This window comes from Labeo rohita, chromosome 24 (assembly GCF_022985175.1).
Source record: "Labeo rohita strain BAU-BD-2019 chromosome 24, IGBB_LRoh.1.0, whole genome shotgun sequence".
Taxonomy (NCBI): domain Eukaryota; kingdom Metazoa; phylum Chordata; class Actinopteri; order Cypriniformes; family Cyprinidae; genus Labeo; species Labeo rohita.
Genome location: NC_066892.1, coordinates 4,043,154 through 4,064,664, shown reverse-complemented (window position 1 = coordinate 4,064,664; position 21,511 = coordinate 4,043,154). Strand labels below are relative to the sequence as shown.

The following is a 21,511-nucleotide window of genomic DNA, read 5'->3' as shown; positions in this document are numbered from 1 at the left end:
TGACGTGGCTGTGTTGCATCTCATGTAGTTCGGGTGGGTGACATGTAAATAAAATAAAATAAAATAAAATAAAAATAAAACAATGAAATGACAAGTTAAAAATGTACATACACACACACACACACACACACATATATATATATATATATATATATATATATATATATATATATATATATATATATATATATATATATACACTACCGTTTAAAAGTTTGGGGTCAGTACATTTTTATTGTTTCTTTTTTTTTTTTATTCAGCAAGGATGTATTAAGTTAATAATTAAAAGTTTATTAAAAGTTAATAATAAATAATTTACATTGTTATAAAATATTTATATTTTGAATAAACACTGTACTTTTTAAACTTGTTATTCATGAAAGAATCCTGAAAAAAAAAAAAAAAATCACAGGTTCCAAAAAATATTTGGCAGCACAACTGTTGATATTATCCAACATTGATCATTCTAATAATAAATCCGCATATTAGAATGATTTCTGAAGGATCATGTGACACTTAAGACTGGAGTAACAGCTGATAAAAATTCAGCTTTTCATCACAGGAATAAATTCTATTTTAAAGTATGTTAAAATAAAAAACATTATTTTATATTGAAAAAATAATATATGCAATATTACTGTTTTTTTTTTTTCTATATTTTTAATCAAATAAATGCAGCCTTGATGAGCATAAGAGACTTCTTTAAAGACTATTACAAGTCTTACTGACCCCAAACCTTTGAACGGTAGTGTATATATATATATTTATATATAAATGTGTCGCACTTCCAAAAGCAAAAATTCCAGTTTAATCTTAATAGGACTCACTGGATAAATTTAAAACACAAAAATGTTTACATTTGATAAATAAACGTAATGATTTGGTGCCATGCTGCAATTTATTCACACTGATGTGAACTTTTCTCTTAACACAATATTGCATTTTATTTTATTGTTTTGATTAACTACCTTTACCTATAATGTGAGTGTTTAATGTTGCCTTTGGCATTGTTGATGTACTGTTTCCTATTTAATACTGTACAGCCGCCTTGTCACAATTCTGTATTATAAATAAAGGTGACTTGACTTGACTTGATGACGTTCAATGATTTTATACGAAGACTATTTTTCAGCTCATTGCTGCCTCCTGCTGACACACTATGATTTTACAAGCTCGTTTAAGGTCAAATTCTTCAATATCATGCCTTCATATGACATTGAAGAATATGAATGTGCTTTTTAAAGATGCTTACAGAAGGTTCAAGCACTCACTGATGCTCCAGAAGGAAATACAATGCATTAAGAGCTGGGGGTGAAAACTTTTGAACAGAATGAAGATGTGCACATTTTTCTTATTTTACCTAAATATCTTTTTTTTTTTTTCATTTAGTACTGCCCTTCAGAAGCTATAGCAGATACTTACATGTTTCCCAGAAGACAAAACAAGTTAAATTTACCCTGATCTTCAAATTCCAAAAGTTTTCACCCCGGCTCTTAACGCATCATGTTTCCTTCTCAAGCATCAGTGAGTGTTTGAACCTTGTGTAATAGTTGCATATGAAGATCTCAAGATCTCATTGTTGGAAAGGGTTCAAACACAAAAAATGCTAAAAACCTAAAGAATTTGTGAGACATGAAGGAGTTTTCTGAAGAACAGCGGGCAGTTTAACTGTTCAGGACAAACAAGGGACTCATGAACGACTATCACTAAACAAAAAAACAAACAAACAGTTGTGTCTTTTGAATGGGGTCATTTTTATAAATTTAACTATTATTTTCTCTTTGGACTGTATGTACTTGTAATGAAATGACATGTAATGTCTTTTATATGAAATATGTTATTCAGGTCAGTACTACACAAAAAATAACTTGCATTTTGTACGATCCCTCTTATTTTGGTAAAATAATTCACATTTTGCAGATTCTAAAAGGTGCATGTAAACATTTGACTTCAACTGTATATTTTGCTCTTCTTTGCATTTAAATTAAAAGGTAGGTTTCTTATTGTCATCTTGTGCCCTGCTGTATGCAAAAAGTGAAGTAAAATGAAGGGTGTTTTTACTCTATCAGCTTGTTTTTATTCATTTCAGCATGTTTTGATACTTCCTGTCCTTATCTTCCCCAAGTTCCTGTAGCGCAACACTCCCAGAACCTCATCAGATAACCCAGAGATGTTCATAAACATATCAGAAGAATCAACCATCTTCAGTTGAAGAGATAACAAGTGTTAACGATAACAGATTGGGTAATTTTAACCCACAATTACCTACATATAAGAATACATTTCCATCAGAATATACTGTATTATGCATTCATGTTCTTAAAGGAATAATCAACCAAAAAATTAAAATGTGCTCACCCTCAGGCCATCCAAGATACAGATGAGTTTGTTTCTTCATCAGAACAGATTTGGAGAAATTTAGCATTACATCACTCACTAATGAATCCTCTGTAGTGAATGGGTGCCGTCAGAATGAGAGTCCAAACAGCTGATAAAAACATCACAATAATCCACAAGTAACCCACACCACTCCAGTATATTATTAATGCCTTCTAAAGTAAAGAGCTGCATGTTTTTAAGAAACAAATCCATCATTAAGACATTTTTTAACTTCAAACCTCAGGCCAAAATCCAAAATGGCACTTTCTCCACTGAAAAAGTCCATTTCTCTGATTTCCTCTCACGCTGTTCCGGACTGTTTTCCCTTGTAAACAGTGCTTGATCTATGCATATTTCTCTCCTGATTCAGGCAAGATGACTTCTTTAATGGAGAAAGCAATATTACAGATAGAGGCAGTTAAAAACGTCTTGATGGATTTGTTTTATATAAACATGCAGCTTTTGGTTTACAAGACATTGATGGACTGGAGGCATACCGATTACTTGTGGATCATTGTGATGTTTTTACCAGCTGTTTGGACTCTCATTCTGACAGCACCCATTCACCGCAGAGGATCCATTGGTGAGAAAGTGATGCTAAATGCAAAATTTCGTCAAACCTGTTCTGATGAAGAAACAAACAAACTGAATATTGTCTTTTATTTTCCTGGTTTGTAATGACATGAGGTTTATTAATAATGGCAAAATTATAAATTTTGCATTAACTATCCCATAAAATATTAAATAAAATGAAACTCTGCATTGTTGATAATGTGTTGGAATGCTGCAGTTCATGTACCTGTTGTGCGGTTAAATATATTTAATTACATATAGACAATCAAACAACAAACTGCATAAACACTACAAATCCATTGTAAATCATCTGAATCAAGCCAAGTTTTGCTGTTATTCTCATGCCTCGCTAGCTGATTTTAGATAAAAAACCACAAACACAAACACATGGCTTGGCACATAATGTCTAAGCATCATAGCAAGTGATATTAAGCTCACTAAAGTGTTGGCTCGCTGGCACGGCACTTACTGAACACTGGCACCATCCGTTTGCCATGTGTTTACTTACTTTGCTAGACTCATTTGCGAAGACATCTGTTACTTTGTAGGGCACGCTTGAAAGTAGGACGCCTGGGTAGCACTTATCATAAGGCAGCATTAGGTGTTGTCATCCATAGATTTAGGACAGCCAATCAGATTGCACACCTCAAGGCCTCAGAAAAACTGATCTGATATCATCATTATTGCAAAACTGCAGTTAATCGGAAAAAGGCACTTGACTCAGCATAAAGAAAAAAAAACCCAGCTTTTAATAAAACCTCGTTCTGCCTGATCTTCTGCAAGAATGTCGGGTTAGAAGACACAAAACCGTATAAACAAAACTAGCCATCACTAAAGCTCCTCCAAAGCCGCATGAATAAATATAGGCCTCAGTCTGATTCTCATCAACGTAGGCGTGGGGTTAACAAGTGTGTAGTTTCACATTTAACCTCAAGTTTAACTATCACATCAATGATAATAATATAAACCATACACTTGTCTAAAACTGAACTACAGACTCACAACAACTATTTTAAAAGCTCTCTCGCTGCATGACTAATCTGAACTCAGGTGTTTTAGCATTACATCAAGCCATGTGAAATGTATTAGTGCTTTTCAATGTTGTTTCAAAGGTGAAACAATGTTCATAATATCTATATAGGCCTCGTGTCTTATTCGCACATTTGTGCGACGACATAAACATTGAAATATGCTAGTTTTGATATGCTAGTTCAATCGCCCTGTGTAAATATGTGTATGTATGTGTGTAAAATTGGATATACTTATATTGTTAACTATCTATAATGACTTGAAAGATAATATATTTGCATTTTGCGACGATATAAACAATAAAGAAGTTGAGATTTGTCGGAATATGCTAATTAGCACTTATTGTTTTACTCTACTACCCTGGTGAAAAAAACAGCATATGCTGGTAGGTATGTTCTGATGCTGGAATGCTGGTTAGGTAGGTTTTGATGTTGGTTTAAGCTGGTCCTTTGTTGGTTTTTGCTGGTCATGTTGCTGGTCAAGGACCAGCTTAAACCAGCATCAAAACATACCTACCAGCATACGCTGGTTTTTTCACCAGGGTATATATGTGGATAAAGTTGAATATGCCTAAACATCTAACGTTTTACAATATAGTTACATTTTGTAATTAATAAAATAAATTATTAAAATAAAATAAAACGTATTAATAAAAATAAATTAAAAATCTGCCACTTGCTACGTTATACTGTGCGCTGTACACTAATATACGTTGCAGATAAAGTTAGATATAACCATATGATCTATTACACACTTGACAGATGTTCACAATTACATTAAAAATAGGCGAATCTGCTAAACATGTTGAACTTATAACACGTGGAGTTGTTTAGTCTTTCAAAGTGGCAGAAGTGTGATGATATCGGTTAGTAAACGTCTGAAACGTGTCAGAGAATTTGCTGATCTGAATGCCCAAGTGTGAAAAGATTGGAGATAATGAGTGAGATAAAATCGGATAACAGATCGGATGACTGATTGACTCTCTCATCAAAAGGCTGACAAAAAAGCAGGCAGTGTGCACAGACAGGGAGAGAGAGAGAGAGACAGAGAGAGAGAGAGAGAGAGAGAGAGAGAGAGACAGAGACAGAGAGAGAGAGAGAGAGAGAGAGAGACAGAGACAGAGACAGAGAGAGAGATGCGCAACTGAAGCTTTCTTTCATGTGCGTGTGAAACCAGAAACAACAACATCACCGTCTGCAGGTACATTTTCAATCACTTTTATTATATTTAAATAGCAAGTCACATGATTGTTTTGTGCCAAGTGTGTTTGCTTGACTTTTCTTTGTAGTTTTCGTTAAGCAAGTTGATTTTTCTGTGGTTTCTTTTGTAGCACCTGATGTACTTTACATATTAAGTTCGTAGCACTAAAGTAAAAGTTGCCTCACAATTATCAGTAGACGTTAAAGTTTAATAGCATGTTCACAGACTCTCTGTAGACAGAAATTAGTAAGTTTGAATTCAGATTGAAGTATTCACCCTACTCTATTCAATGGGTCAAAAGTTCACATACACCTTGTGGAATCTGCAAAATGTTAATTATTTTACCAAAATAAGAGGGATCATACAAAATGCATGTTATTTTTTATTTAGTACTGACCTGAATAAGATATTCCACATTTAAAGACATTTACATATAGTCCACAAGAGAAAACAATAGTTGGAATTTATAAAAATGACCCCGTTCAAAAGTTTACATACACTTGATTGTTAATGCTGTGTTGTTACCTGAATGATTCACAGCTGTGTTTTTTTGTTTGGTGGTAATAGTTCATGAGTCACTTGTTTGTGCTGAACCCTTAAACTTCCTGCTGTTCTTCAGAAAAATCCTTCAGGTCCCACAAATTCTTTGGTTTTTCAGCACTATTGTGTATTTAAAACCCTTTCTAACAATGACTATATGCTTTTGAGATCCATTTTCTGTATTTTCTGAACGAAGGTACTAAAAAGATATTTAGGCAAAATAATAAAAATGTACACATCTTCATTCTGTTCAAAAGTTTACACCCCTGGCTCTTAATGCATTGTTTTTCCTTCTGGAGCATCAGTGAATTTTTGAACCTTCTGTAATAGTTGCGTATGAGTCCTCAGTGTGAAAAGATGGATCTCAAAATCATACAGTCATTGTTGAAAAAAGTTCAAATACACAAATGCTGAAAAACCACAGAATTTGTGGGACCTGAAGGATTTTTTTTTGAAGAACAGCGGGCAGTTTAACTGTTTAGGACAAACAAGGGACTTACGTACAATTATCACTAAATAAACAAACAAAAAAAGCTGTGGATCATTCAGGTAACAACACAGTATCAAGAATCAAGTGTATGAACACTTTTGAACAGGGTCATTTTTATAAATTCAACTATTATTTTCTCTTGTGGACTATACGTAAACATCTTTTATGTAAAATGTCTTATTCAGGTCAGAACAAAATAAAACATAACATGCTTTTTGTACAATCCCTCTTATTTTGGTAAAATAATTAACATTTTGCAGATTCTGCAAGGTGTATGTAAACTTTTGACTTCAACTGTGTATATGTATATATATATATATACGTTCATACATATATTGGAAAAGTCAAAGTAAGATCTGTCACATTTTATTGATACTTATTTGTTTATTTGTTACAGTGTAAAGAAAACATGCATTGCTCTCCTTTCATCTTCACATTGGTTTATTTTTCTGATATTTTGGGGAATTTTATAACTTGGGGTAAGAATTTCTATTATTTCTATTATTTCTATTATTAATTATTTATGTGTGTGTGTATATATATATATATATATATATATGTATGTGTATAGCTATATCAGGGTTGGAAATTAACGAGGGTTTGTGGCACCAAAATGAACAATTACCACATTACAATATGAAGAGCAATAATAATTTTTAAAATAATATTGCAGCCCTATGAGCTTCTGTGTTGTTGTTGTTGTTGTTTTTTAAATAATAAGGTGATTATAAAAATTGTTGTCATAAATGTAAAAAATGCACCTGTTAATTTCTGACCCTTATTTACATATATATATATATATATACATGCACTTGGTTTATTGTGATGTATTATATGTTTACATTAAAAATGTGTTTAGGTGATCAATATAGTCTGGAGTGTCTCAGTAATTATTTATCCAATATCACCTGCTCTCTGAACATCTCGGCTGAGTCTCTGGCCAATGAATCGTCCTACTGGCTGCAGTTCAGCTCATATGAGTGAGAATACTGCACTGAATCACAATCACATATCAATCAAATCACACATATACTACCAAACACTCATGTGCATGCTTGCTTATGCTAAATGGCTCTGTTTTTGTGCAGGGAACGCTATGACTGCACACTGAAGATGGGAGAGCAGTCATTATTATGCGAGTTGGATTTATCACAGCATTTGATTTTCACCGATGTAGACAGCTACAGCATCTCCCTTCATTCTGGTTACTATGGCAACAACTTCTCCGTCGTACTAGATGCTGACTTCATGCCTCATGAACACAGTAAGAGCAAGTAGCTACATGCATTTCAGACCACAGTTCTGCTCAGTGCGTCAGAGTCACACTGACATGTGTGTGTGTGTGTGTGTGTTGTAGTTCGCCCTGTCCCTCCGTTTAACCTGACGCTTCTCCGGGAGAAAAACAGGGTGCTATTCCAGTGGCAGAGCGGATATGATGAAGACAGTTTCCTCATACCCCACCTACAGTACCAGCTCAGCATTTACAGCCAAAACAAGGTGTGACATATGAAAATCTGACTTTTTCCTCATTTAAGTGCTATAATCGGGTCCCCAGTGCATCTACCAACCCAGAAAATTTGAGAAAGGACAACCCAGTAACTTTGTTTTGGTAAGCCTTTTTCTGCAAGCATATGCAAAAGCGAACACGTCAGATTTCGCACCCCTCATGACTTGGTAAGGGGATCTTATTATAAAATAACGCCACTCCACCCATAGCCGTCATTTCGTTTTCACAAGCGACAATGGTGTAGCAGTTCTAACGCCATGGTGAAAGTTCAAGCAAAGCATGAAAATGCACAGACGAGCACAGAACACTATTTAGACTATTCAGAGGAGACAAGAGAGCAGTGGATTTATTGATTTATTTGCTGTATATTATGCTCCTGCCACACAGATCTAATATAAACACGCAATTTCTTTCCCAGCTGTTTACCTTCACAAACATAACATAAACTTGTGTGTATTTGACAGTTTAAGCACAATGAGACATGAAAGAGAACTTAGTTTAGTACTCACATGTCATGTGACAGCCGCTTTCTGTGCGTGTCCTTCGGTTGTGTGTGCTCTGAAAACACTATATCAAAACTAATATGGTTTAAAATGCATGATTTCAGTATGGTAGACATGATAATCAAAACCAAACAGATGTTTTTTAGCAGAGTATCTGAGATACGAGCTGTAAAGGCACAGCCCTATTCTGGAAAAGGGGGTGGGGAGCAGCAGCTCATTTGCATTTAAAGAGACATGCATGAGCACAGAACACTATTTAGAGTCCCAGCCATAGAGGAGACAAGAGAGCAGTGAATTTATGGATTTTTTTACTGTATATTATCCTGCTGCCACACAGATCTAATATAAACATGCAATTTCTTTCCCAGCTGTTTACGTTCACAGACATAACTGTTTTTGTAACTCTGTTTTTGTGTGTTTTGACAGTTCAAGTGCAATAAGACATGAAAGAGAACTTAGTTTAGTACTCACGTCATGTGACAGCCGCTGTGCGTGTCCTTTGGATGTGTGCGCTCAGAAAACCCTATATCAGAAGTTTAAACTAATATGTGACCCTCGACCACAAAACAGTCACGGTAGCACAGGTATTTTTGTAGCAATAGCCAAAAATACATTGTATGGGTCAAAAATCATTGGGATATTAAATAAAGATCATGTTCCATGAAAATATTTTGTACATTTCCTACCGTAAATATATCAAAACCTCATTTTTGATTGGTAATATGCATTGCTAAGAACTTCATTAGGACAACTTTAAAGGTGATTTTCTCAATATTTAGATTTTTTTTTGCACCCTCAGATTTCAGATTTTTAAATAATTGTATCACGGCCAAAAGTTGTCCTGTCGTAACAATCATGCATCAATGGAAAGCTTATTTATTCAGCTTTCAGATGATGTATAAATCTCAAATTCCAAAATTAACCCTTATAACTGGTTTTGTGTTCCAGGGTCACATATGGTTTAAAACGCATGATTTCAGCTTGATATACATAATCAAACCCAAACAGATGTTTTTATCAGAGTATCTGAGTTAGGAGCTGTAAAGGCACAGCCCTGTTCTGGAAAAGGGGGCGGGGAGCAGCAGCTCATTTGCGTTTAAAGAGACATGCACGAAAGCAGCGTGTTTCTGCTTCCACTCAAAATTATATAATAAATTATCCGTGGGAAGCTTATACTTCGCAGACACTTACAAATTGTAAAAATTGGCATAATAGGTCCTTTAAAGGTATTGATGTTATTCAAAACACTGTTTTATTCATTTAATTTTGGGGCGAACAATTTTTAAATTTCTGGTGTTATTGTGCATAATTCATCTAGTCATATTTAGCCCCTGGAATGCAAATTTACCAAGGGAACCCCTGACAAAAACATGTATTTTACATCCCGGAACACGATTTTTTATGGGGGACCCCCCTTCGAAACGTGATTGGGCTAGTTTACAAATAAAAAAATACATATATATATACACACAAACGTGTTCCTTTTCTGAAATTACTTATTAAAAATCAATACACATTTAAAATAGTTACTTTGTATCATATTACAGAAGTGAAACAGGATGTGAGATCTTTTCACATTAAGTAGCTTTAACAATGATGTGACTTTCTATTAATTTCTATCAACACCTCTCTCTCAAGTATCTATTTAACACCATGGGAGAAGTACATAATATGTAGTATGAGTAGCACTTGTTTTGCACCAGTTTAATTCATTTGTCAGTCATTTCTGTGGTTCCAGGTTCAGCTGTATGAGGTAGAAACTGTTGACCAGAAGATGTATGTGGACGAGTCTAGATTTGAGCCTCACACCAATTACACAGTGCGTGTGAGATCGCGGCCAAATCAAGTGCGTTATATAGGCGTGTGGAGTCTGTGGGCCCCTGCGTCACACTGGAGATCAGGGGACATTCACAGTGAGTCTGTTTACAGAGCACTCAAAGGTCTGCAAAAGCAAACTGTTTTTATTTTTATTCATATACTGTTATATACTGTGTTTAAGATTGATCTCACGTTGTGTGTTAAAGAAGAGACTCCAGGAGGATCTTTCCAGAGTTACCAATATCTACTGCTGTTGCCATTGCTGCTTGTCCTTCTGACCTGTATCCCATACTCCAGGTTAGGAAAAACCATCTGCAGCATCCAGAAATGATTGCATTGTGTTTTCATGTAAATAAATGAAGGGTGTTTGTGTTTTAGATGGAGGAAGAATGATTATATACCATCACCAGCACCTTATTTCAGAGACTGGAAAGGAGATGTTCAGGTAACTCCACAAAAAAAGAAAAAAAAGTAATCATTCACTCACACGATTTTGAGATCCATCTGACATCCGACAACTGAGCGACTCATATGCAACAATTACAGAAGGTTCAAACGCTCACTGATGCTCCAGAAGGAAAAACGATTCATAAAGAGCCAGGGGGTGAAAACTTTTGAACAGAATGAAGATGTGTACATTTTTCTTAATTTGGCTAAATATCTTCTTTTTTTCATTTAGTACTGCCCTTCAGAAACTACTTACATGTTTTCCAAAAGACAAAATAAGTTAAATTTACCCTGATTTTCACATTCCAAACGTTTGCACCCCCTGGCTCTTAATGCATCGTGTTTCCTTCTGAAGCATCAGTGAGCGTTTGAACCTTCTGTAATAGTTGCATATGAGTCCCTCAGTTGTCCTCAGTGTGAAAAGATGGATCTCAAAATCATACAGTCATTGCTGGAAAGGGTTCAAATACACAAAAATGCTGAAAAACCAAAGAATTTGTGGGACATGAAGGATTTTTCTGAAGAACACAGCAGTAAAAAACACAGCTGTGGATCATCAGGTAACAACAGAGTATTAAGAATCAGGGGTATGTAGACTTTTGAACTATTATTTTCTCTTGTGGACTATATGTAAACGGATTTTATGTGAAATATCTTATTCAGGTCAGTACTAAATAAAAAATAAAATGCATTTTCTATGATCCTTCTAATTTTGGTAAAATAATTAACATTTTGTACATTCTGTGAACTTCTGACCAACTGTAAATAATACTAAGTATAATACACTAGTCTTAGCTTTTCGTCATTGTCAAATGATGGTAGAAAACCTTTAAAACTCAGATACAACAAGCACATCGAGTATGGTTTTGCGGTGTCTTATCAGATATAAGATATCAAACATGTATCTGACTTCGCAAACCCATTTTGGGAATTTGAAGACCACACAACTTTTGAAAACAGTTCTAGAATCGTGTTCTTTAATGCAGTCACTATTGCGCATGTGCTATTTTATGTTTCTCAAAATAAAGTCTTGGATTGGAATGTGGTCTTCATCTTCATTCTTGCACCATTTATCGGTAGCTTAACGATGATTCTTCTAAACATGATCTGTACGTGTGTGTATTTTCAGGTCTGTTCAGTGCTGTCCGGTAAGATGCGAGATATAATGCAGGGGGAGGAGTCTCTCGAGATTAACATTCTGACAGAGAGCACAGACACGCCCTCTCGACCCACCAGCTTAGACTATGAGAAGATGGGAGAGATCGACGAACATGAGTCTCCCAGCATGCCGCAGTCTCCTGTGGGGTCAGAGGTCGACTCGGGCTGCTGGATTCGTGATTTTATCACAACCGAGAGAGGAAGCATCACATGCAGTGAGGACTACTGCACACTCTCCACTTCACACACTTTTGCGTTCTAACATGTGCATGCATGCTACTGTTCAGTTTGGGGTCAATGAGCATCAAATCAGCATATTAGAATGATTTCTGAAGGATCACGTGACACTGAAGACTGAAGTAATAATGCTGAAAATTCAGCTTTGCATCACAGGAATAAATTTTAAAGTATATTCAAATAGAAAATAGTTATTTTAAATTGTAATAATATCTCAGAATATTATAGCATTTATTGTATTTTTATTAAAAAAAAAAAAAGCAGCCTTGCTAAGCATATATTTTTTTAAAAACATTTCAAAATCTTACTGACCCCCTTTTGAATGGTAGTGTACATGGCACAAGTTTTGAAACAAAGTTAAATATGAGCAATAATGAATGTATTTTAATTTTCTTGTATTACATAATGTGCTAATATACTACATGTGCTTTTGCACTTTAAACAAAAGCATAAAAATAAATGCAGGTAATGCATGTATAGATGCTATTTCTTTAAATAAGCAAATCCTGCTAAAATGAACCACAATATAGTTTAATTGCCACAAATTACATAAATGAGTGAACAGTAAATAGTTTTCATTTTTGTAATGTACTTACAATGTATTTGTATTGTTTTTTTAACTACCAGTCAAAAGTTTTTTAAAGTTTTTTTTTTTTAAAAGAAGTCTTTTCTGCTCTCCAAGCCTGCATTTAAATAGTAAAATTGTTAAATATTTTTTACTATTTAAAACAACTGTTTTCAGTTGAATATATTTTAAAATATAATTTATTCCTGAGATTTCAAAGCTGAATTTTTAGCATCATTACTCCAGTCAAATGATCCTTCAGAAATCATTCTAATATTCTGATTTGCTGCTGAATAAACATTTGTAATTATCAATAATTAAAACAATTAAGTACATTTTTTCAGGATTCTTGATGAATAGAAAGAGCCAAAGATCAGCATTTATCTATAATTGTCTAAAATCTTTTGTAACATTATACGCTATACCATTTAAAAGCTTTTTTTAAAGAAATCATAGTAACAAATTATTTTATTACTCTTTTTTATTTTTTAATTACTTAATTACTTGTTCTTCTGAACTTTCCATTCATCAAAGAAACCTGAAATAATTAAACTTCAACATAATATGTTTTTGAGCAGCAAATCATAATATTAGAATGATTCCTGAAGGACCATGTGATACTAAAGACTGGAGTAATGATGCTAAAAATTCAGCTTTGAAATCACAAAAATAAATTATATTTTAAAATATAATCCAATAGAAAGCAGTTATTTTAAATAGTAAAAATATTTAAAAATTTTAGTTTTTGCTGTGCTTTAGATAAAACAAATGCAGGCTTGGTGACTTCTTTAAATAAAAATAAACATTAAAAAATCTTAACTGGTAGTGTATATTTTTACATTTAAAGCTGTCAGTTCTCTGAGGTTTTTGTTATGAATGTTTATCAATTAAGCTATATAAATAAACATGCAATATGTATAAAACATCTGATAACAGAATTTATAATTAACATTCAGCATCAAGAATGACTTTGCCTGTCTTGTCTCACCTTCTGTTTTTAGCGAGCCATGAGCATTTTGTCGCTATGCCACGTATAAACACCCCTCCATCGAGCTGTTTTTAAACACAGGAACACATCTGATATAAAAGAAACACGTAAACAGCCTTCAGACGCATTTTGTAGAAAGAGCTTTATTAAACATACAGACACAATCAGTATGAACACAGGACACATGTTCCCATCAAACAAACAAGAAACCATGTACAGCATGTTTAAGAGAATTGGACTCTGGTTCTGCTGCTCACAGGAGCAATTATTCTGGACTTTATTCGACGAATCAGCATTAGACAATCCTAGACAATCCTAGACAGATCTAAGACCACGTGGCTGGTCAAATACAAACACGTCCAATGGAGAGGAAACTGGTCCTAGATCAGCATTCGGGGGGGAAACTTCACCATGAGGCACTATCCCACACACGTAATGCAATAAACCAAACTAAACCAGAGCCACGCGGGACACACGCACGCACTCGCTCACTCGCTCGAGGGGAAATGAAGCTTCACGAACATAATAAAACGACGAGTGTATGCAAGCGCACGCAGACAGACACGCCAAATGAATAAAGAGCTAAAATCCCAACAGTCCGCTGTTGATTGAAGACTGAAGATGTGAATGTGATTTCGTACGAGCCGGGTTGAAACGTAACGAGACCTGTGGATACTGAATCGGTGACTGCGTCCTAAAGGTAACGGAGAGCAAATGAAATTAAAAGGGAAGAGGAGGAGTGTGTAAGAGTGTGATGTTTTGAGGGGAAGGGGTTGGGGTTCGATGGCACAGACATCATGTTTTAAGTCCTTTTAGTCCCGGTGAGAGGATAGCATGAGTATTCACATATTCCCTCTTTCCATTCATCCATCCCTCCGTCTAGCTTACGATGGGGAGAATTTTTTGGCCTGTGCACGAACTCTCTTCTCGTACTCCACTCTATTCTGACTGTAAATGAAAACACAGAGCAATCAATACAAGAAACATCTCACATGTGCTGTAACAAAACTAACGAGCTGCCTACCCAGGGAACATTATAACAGGTGTGCTCTCAAAGGATGTTTCAAACGCTAGGCAAAATAATGCTTCCTAATGAATCTTAGACAGCTCTACACTCATCCTTTGTGGATTAAGCAATCCCAGAATGCACTTAAATGGTACTTAACACTCCATTAAATCCCCCGTAGTCAAACTTTTTATCCCTTTGATCATCTAAATGTTTTTTCTTGTGAAAATAATTTTCTCATGCCTTAAAACAGCTTGAATGTAACTCTACCCCCTTGTCTCATTTACTATACGCTGATCTATGAATATGCAAATTAGCCCCGCCCCCACGCAATCGCACCAGCCAGAGCCTCGTGATCTACTAACTGAACAGTAGTAAACGCGATATAATGGCGAAACACGGCAAAACTATGGCAAAAAAAAAGGGAAAAACTACAGTGGCTCCTGTAACATTTCTTATAGTTACTTACTTGACGATGTTGTGCCCTCAAAATGCCTTGAAGGCTCGAATGCAGCCTAGTTTGTGATTCCACTTCGTGCCCGCGAGCATATGCGAGTGAAGTGCAGACGGCAAAGCGGGAGAGGTGCGTCTGACTCCGGGCTACTTTTACACTGTTGCCTAGCTGTTGTTCTCTATTTCAAAGATTCACATATAATGTACTCACCCCCTTATCATCCAAGATGTTCATGTCTTTCTTTCTTCAGTCATAAAGAAATTATGTTTTTTGAGGAAAACATTTCAGCATTTTTCTCCATATAATGGACTGGTATGGTGCCCCGATTGTGATCCCAAATGTGGTTGTAAACCATCCCAGCCGATAAAGAATCTAGCGTAAGAATCTTATCTACCGTAACGATCGGTTATTTTAATAAAAATAATACCATTTAATATACTTTTTAATGCCTCTTGTGTTACTCTGCCTGGACAGTTAGGGTATGTCGATAAACTCCGAACTCAAGTTCTCCCTCAACTTCAAAATCGTCCTATTTCGCTGTTTTACCTTTTTTGTTAAGGGTGTTTGATCTTCTTTGCATGTTTACTTTGTAAAGACTGGGTCGGTACTTCTGCAGCGATGTAGGATGATTTTGAAATGATTTTTGAAGTTGAGGGAGAAAATACGATTGGAGTTTTTTGACGTACCCTAACTGTCTTGAGTCAGAATACACAGAGCTCAGGGAGTTCAGAGTTCGTTTGAGATTAAAAAGTATTTAAATTGTATTTTTTTTAATGAAAATAACCAATCGTTTTGCTAGATAAGACCCTTCTTCCTCGGCTGGGATCATTTACAACCGCATTTAGGATCTTTTTGGAAATTCAAAATCGGGACACCATAGCAGTCCATTATATGGAGAAAATGCAGAAATGTTTTCCTCAAAAAACAATTTCTTTACGACGGAAGAAAGAAAGACATGAACATCTTGGACGACAATGGGGTGAGTACATTATATGTGAATCTTTGTTTTGGAAGTGGACTTCTTTAAATGCTCTATTTAATATTTGGTTTTGTGTTAATAATCCTATTGGTATATTTTGCATGCTAATGATAGGAATCTGTCCTTTGACGTGATTGGTTACTGAAGTTTGTGACATAGCAAAAAAAATGTCTGTTTTAAACCACATTTCTGGGACAGCCTTCAGGAAACTACAGTTTTAAGGAGAAAATACTCAGCAATGGTGTTGATTAATGGACCGGCACATGGTTTGTCTAAAAGCATATTAAAAACACCATATAGACAAATAAACAACATAAAAATCTTGATTTTCACTACAGGGGGACTTTAACAAAGAAAACACCTGTAAAACAACAACAAAAAATTTCCTCCACATAATTGAAAAAAAAAAAATTACAATTCTGACACTAATCCATAATTATGAGATGACTCAAAATTATGATTTAAGTCAAAATTGAGAGTTGATTATAAGAAAGATTCATAATTGAGATAAAACTAAAAATTATTATATAAAGACAAAATTCTGAAATACTAATCCATAATTATGAGATAAAGAATCACAATTAATTATGATTAAAAAGCCAAAACTGATTAGGGCATAAAAAGTCAATTAAGATAAATAGCATAATTATGACACCTTTTATCAAATCTGACTTTTTGACGTTCTCATAATTTTGATTTTTCAATGTCATTGTGACGTTTTTTCCCAATTTCTATCTATGAGAATAAATGAGAATAAAATGATTTATGAGAATAAAAATAACAAAAAGTATACTAAAAAGTAGAAATTATTAGGAAAAAAAATGATACATTTTTCATCTTAACTGAAGTGGTGGAAATTGATTTTGTATTCTTTTTTTTTATTTGCTTCCCCATTGTTAACTTAACAACATGCTAACCTAAGCTAACACTTTCTTGGGTGTGTTTTTCATACAGCTGACCGTACGAGTGCTATTTCTGTGAGAAGCCTGTGAGAAGCATTTCAAATTAACCACTTGTAAGACACTATTTTAAGATGCTTACTAAAATTCGGACCTATGCAACACTTGTGTACTCTAACTCTTAGCATATGTTTATCATACCAGTATATAGTGTACGCCTCTGCCTGAGCCGGATCCTGTATGTTCGGTTCGTTTAGCAGCTCCTGAATCCCTAACAGGATCTGAATGAGAAAAAAAACAGCAAGATGAGCTTTTATAAAAGAGTATTTCAGAACACAAAGCACTAGAACAGAACTGACTAGAGTTTCAATAGACCTGTTTAATGGTAATGGCAGGTCTCCAGTCTTTATCCTCCTCCAGGATGGAAAGACACACCGTTCCCGACGGATACACATTCGGATGGAACAGTGGGGGCTCAAATTTACCTACGGGAGAAAGTAAGCATTTTTATGAGGTGTGATTCAGACAGCGAGGACTGGATGTGTTTGTGCAAAACTCACATTTTGGTGGTGATGAGGGGTAGTCGTCTTTAAACAGCATCCTTAACTTAAACAGACCTCCTTCCCATGGAGTCTAGAGGAAGATGGAAAGAGATCTCACATGATGCTACAGCGGATTAATCGAATTAATGTTTAAACGAACAGTCTTACCCCTTTCTTTCCTGGAATAGCACATTCCCAGTTCATAAGATTCATGGTACCGTCAGGGTTTTTCGTCGGCACAGCAACAAAGCCCTGGAGACATTGGGTCGGGATAAAAGCACTAAGTGAGCACCAGAGAATATGATGCATGTGTTAAGGGTTCATAATAAAACAAAGGTTTATTAAGTAGTACACAGTTGAGGTCAAAAGTTTACACCTCCTATTCAGAATCTGCAAATGTTAATTATTTTACCAAAATAAGAGGGATCATACAAAATGCATGTTATTGTTTATTCAGTACTGGCCTGAATAAGATATTTCACATAAAGGATGTTTACATATAGTCCACAAGAGAAAACAATAGTTACATTTATGAAAATGACTCGGTTCACAAATAGAAATACACTTGATACTTAATACTGTGTTGTTACCGGAATGATCCACAGCTGTTTATTTTTTGTTTAGTGATAGTTGTTCATGAGTCCTGGAAAGTTAAACTGCTGCTGTACCTCAGAAAAATCCTTTAGCTCCCACAAATTCTTTGTTTTTCAGCATTTTTGTGTATCTGAACTCTTTCCAACAATGACTGTAAAATTTTGAGATCCATCTTTTCACATGGACGACAACTGAGGGACTCATATGCAACTATTACAGAAGGTTCAAACGCTCATTGATGCTCCAGAAGGAAAAACCATGCATTAAGAGCAGGGGGTGAAAACTTTTGGAATTTGAAGATTTAAAGGGTAAATTTAACTTATTTTGTCTTCTGGGAAACATGTAAGTATCTTCTGTAGCTTCTGAAGGGCAGTACTAAATGAAAACCTATGATATTTAGTCAAAATAAGAAAAATGTACACGTCACCATTCTGTTCAAAAGTTTTCACCCCCCGGCTCTTAATGCATTGTTTTCCCTTCTGAAGCATCAGTGAGCGTTTGATCCTTCTGTAATAGTTTCATATGAGTCCCTCAGTTGTCCTCAGTGTAAAAAGATGGATCTCAAAATTATACAGTCATTGTTGGAAAGAATTCAAATACACAAAAAAGTGGGACCTGAAGGATTTTTCTAAAGAACAGCGGGCAGTTTAACTGTTCAAGACAAACAAGGGACATGAACAACTATCACTAAACAATAAAAGCTGTGGATCATTCAGGTAACAACACAGTATTAAAAATCAAGGGGATGTAAACTTTTAAACAGGGTCATTTTTATAAATTCAACTATTACTTTCTCTTGTGGACTATATGTGAACATCTTTTATGTGAAATATCTTATTCAGGTCAGTACTAAATAAACAATAACATGCATTTTGTATGACCCCTCTTATTTTGGTAAAAACTGGTTAACATTTTGCAGATTCTGAAATGGGGATGTAAACTTTTGACCTCAACTTTACATCCAGAACAGTATATAAAAACACATAAGGGTTACTCACGAATGGATGGTCTTTCCGCCATGCTTTGCGCTCTTGTGCAAGTCGACTCAGAGCAATGCCAGACATGACCACTGATCCTATGGAGAAAAGCACATTTATGTTGTCTAAAAATAAACTGGGGAGAGCAGGATTATATTTTTAGAAAGTTTCCGGGATATACACCTGGCCGTGACAGATACACATGATTTTTATACAAGATTTACAACATTTTTATACATCAAAGCCATTTTTTAGCAGGCAGGAAGGCTAAATGAATATTATGGGAAAGAGATTTTAGCAAGTTACACCATACAAGATGGCAAATATAAAACCATGAAAACTAATCATCTACATTCACCATGAGATATTAAATGAATAATTTTCCCAACATGGTAGCTTTGGGGTAAGCTGTGCCAGTGCTTCACATAAAAGTAATAGTGATCTTTGGCTCTAAACGGTGAATGTACGCATGGTAATATTCCATTTAACTCACAAAATCCTTTACCTAATTTGTTTTTCTGGGTCAAAAATGACCAGCCTTGTAAAAAAAAAAAAAAAGAAAGAAAGAAAAAAAAAGAAAAAAGGCTTGACTCTGATTATGCCATATTATCACCAAATACTAAATTAAGTTTTTTTGTAATTAACTTATTTATATATGACCCTGGACCACAAAACCAGTCGTAAGTAGTACGAGTATATTTGTAGCAAAAGCCAACCAAAAATACATTGTATGGATCAAAATAATAAATTTTTCTTTTATGCCAAAAATCATTAGGATATTAAGTAAATATCATGTTCCATGAAAATATTTATCAGTATAAATATATCAAAATTTAATTTCTGATTAGTAATATGCATTGCTAAGAGCTTCATTTGGACAACTTTAAAGGTGATTTTCTCAGTATTTTGATTTTTTTGCACCCTCAGATTCCAGATTTTCAAATAGTTGCATCTCGACCAAATATTGTCCTGTCCTAACAAACCATACATTAACGGAAAGCTTATTCATCTTTCAGATTATAAACCTCAGTATAAATCTCAATTCTCAATCTGGTTTTGTGGTCCAGGGTCACACACACACACACACACACACGCACACGCACGCACACACACACAGTTGTGTTTACATGTTTTATGGGGACATTCCATAGGCGTAATGGTTTTTATACTGTACAAACCGCCCTACACCTACCCTACACCTAAACCTAGCCCTCACAGGAGACTGTGCACACTTTTACTTTCTCAAAAAAACTCATTCTGCATGATTTATAAGCCTGTTTCCTCATGGGGACCTCACAAATGTCCCCACAAGGTCAAAATTTACTGGTATTACTATCCTTGTGGGGACATTTGGTCCCCATAACGTGATAAATACCAGGTGCACACACACACACACACACTCATATATGTGACCCTGGACCACAAAACCAGTCTTAAGTCGCTGGGGTATATTTGTAGCAATAGCCAAAAATACAGTGCATGGGTCAAAATTATAGATTTTTCTTTTATGCCAAAAATCGTTAGGAAATTTAGTAAAGATCATGTTCCATGAAGATATTTTGTAAATTTCCTACTGTAAATATATCAAAATTTAATTTTAAATTTTAATTTGGACAACTTTAAAGCCGATTTTCTCAATATTTTGATTTTTTTGCACCCTCAGATTCCATACACTGAAATAGCTGCATCCCAGCCAAATATTGTTCTATCCTAACAAACCATACATCAATGGAAAGCTTATTTATTCAGCTTTCAGATGATGTATAAAGCTCAATTTAGAAAAATTGACACTTATGACTGGTTTTGTGGTCCATGGTCACATATATACAATGGGACATTTACTAGTATTTTCAGGAAGAAATTCAACTTACCAGACGACATGACACAGTTTACCCCAACACTATTTACATGAGTCTAATGTATATCATTTTTATTGTTACCATAATCAAGATTTTTTTTAATGTTATTAAAAAAAAACAACACAGTATGACGTTATAATCAACATTTTGACGTCACACTATGTAATTAACCAAATTTTCATAAACACCCCAATCAAAACTGAGGTTATTAGTTTCCTACTGCAACAACATAATACATGTTTTAACTATAGATTATGACGTATGTCATAATGTTAAGTTTCCAAGCTTGATTATGGCGTCATAACACAGGTTTCTAAGTCCACAGAACGGCATCCTAACAGAAGTTCGTCCTACACTATGACATAATGGAATTTTACTTCTACATTATGACACCATAATCAAGGAAGGTTTTAACTTCACATTATGACATCATAAAATGTCAATAAATATGGAGTCCAGCGCTGGAACGCTGTTCATGAGCGCGCAGGACAAAGAAACTCGACTTCCTTTGACGCGAGCGCGCGTTCACACAGCAACCATGCCAAACAAAACCGCTGCGAGCGTCTACCGACAGCCAAAACGCAATAATACATCGACCGTACCGACAGAACCGCCTTACCTTGTGAATCCCAGTGTTATTCGACTTCTGGGCCCGCGTACTCGAATCGTGTTTGACTCGGAACCAAAGCTGTGAAGTTTCCCTCCCGAAAACACATTCGGTTCTGAAGCAGTCTAATCAGGACCCGCGGGACAGCACGCAGATCGCC

At 35.1% G+C, this 21,511-nt stretch overlaps 2 protein-coding genes across 4 annotated transcripts; one reads left to right on the top strand and one right to left on the bottom strand.

Moving 5' to 3' along the window:
• The first annotated feature begins 5,106 nt into the window (after positions 1–5,106).
• Positions 5,107–12,596, top strand: LOC127155910 (interleukin-4 receptor subunit alpha). 3 transcript variants are annotated; one of them, XM_051098502.1, is made up of 9 exons: positions 5,107–5,181; positions 6,609–6,690; positions 7,071–7,191; positions 7,300–7,475; positions 7,569–7,708; positions 9,960–10,134; positions 10,249–10,336; positions 10,418–10,484; positions 11,616–12,596. In XM_051098502.1, the coding sequence occupies exons 2-9, from the start codon at positions 6,621–6,623 to the stop codon at positions 11,904–11,906; spliced, it is 1,128 nt and encodes a 375-aa protein (XP_050954459.1). In that variant the 5' UTR covers positions 5,107–5,181; positions 6,609–6,620; the 3' UTR covers positions 11,907–12,596. The 3 variants fall into 3 exon arrangements, with proteins under 3 accessions (XP_050954459.1, XP_050954458.1, XP_050954457.1); XM_051098501.1 differs by having other exon boundaries at positions 10,246–10,336; XM_051098500.1 differs by having other exon boundaries at positions 9,960–10,161; positions 10,246–10,336.
• A 963-nt stretch (positions 12,597–13,559) lies between these two features.
• ube2ib (ubiquitin-conjugating enzyme E2Ib) lies at positions 13,560–21,511 on the bottom strand. The gene is made up of 7 exons (XM_051098505.1): positions 21,364–21,511; positions 18,907–18,983; positions 17,483–17,566; positions 17,333–17,405; positions 17,148–17,257; positions 16,974–17,053; positions 13,560–14,382 (listed from the first exon to the last, which is right to left on the bottom strand). The coding sequence occupies exons 2-7, from the start codon at positions 18,970–18,972 to the stop codon at positions 14,319–14,321; spliced, it is 477 nt and encodes a 158-aa protein (XP_050954462.1). The 5' UTR covers positions 18,973–18,983; positions 21,364–21,511; the 3' UTR covers positions 13,560–14,318.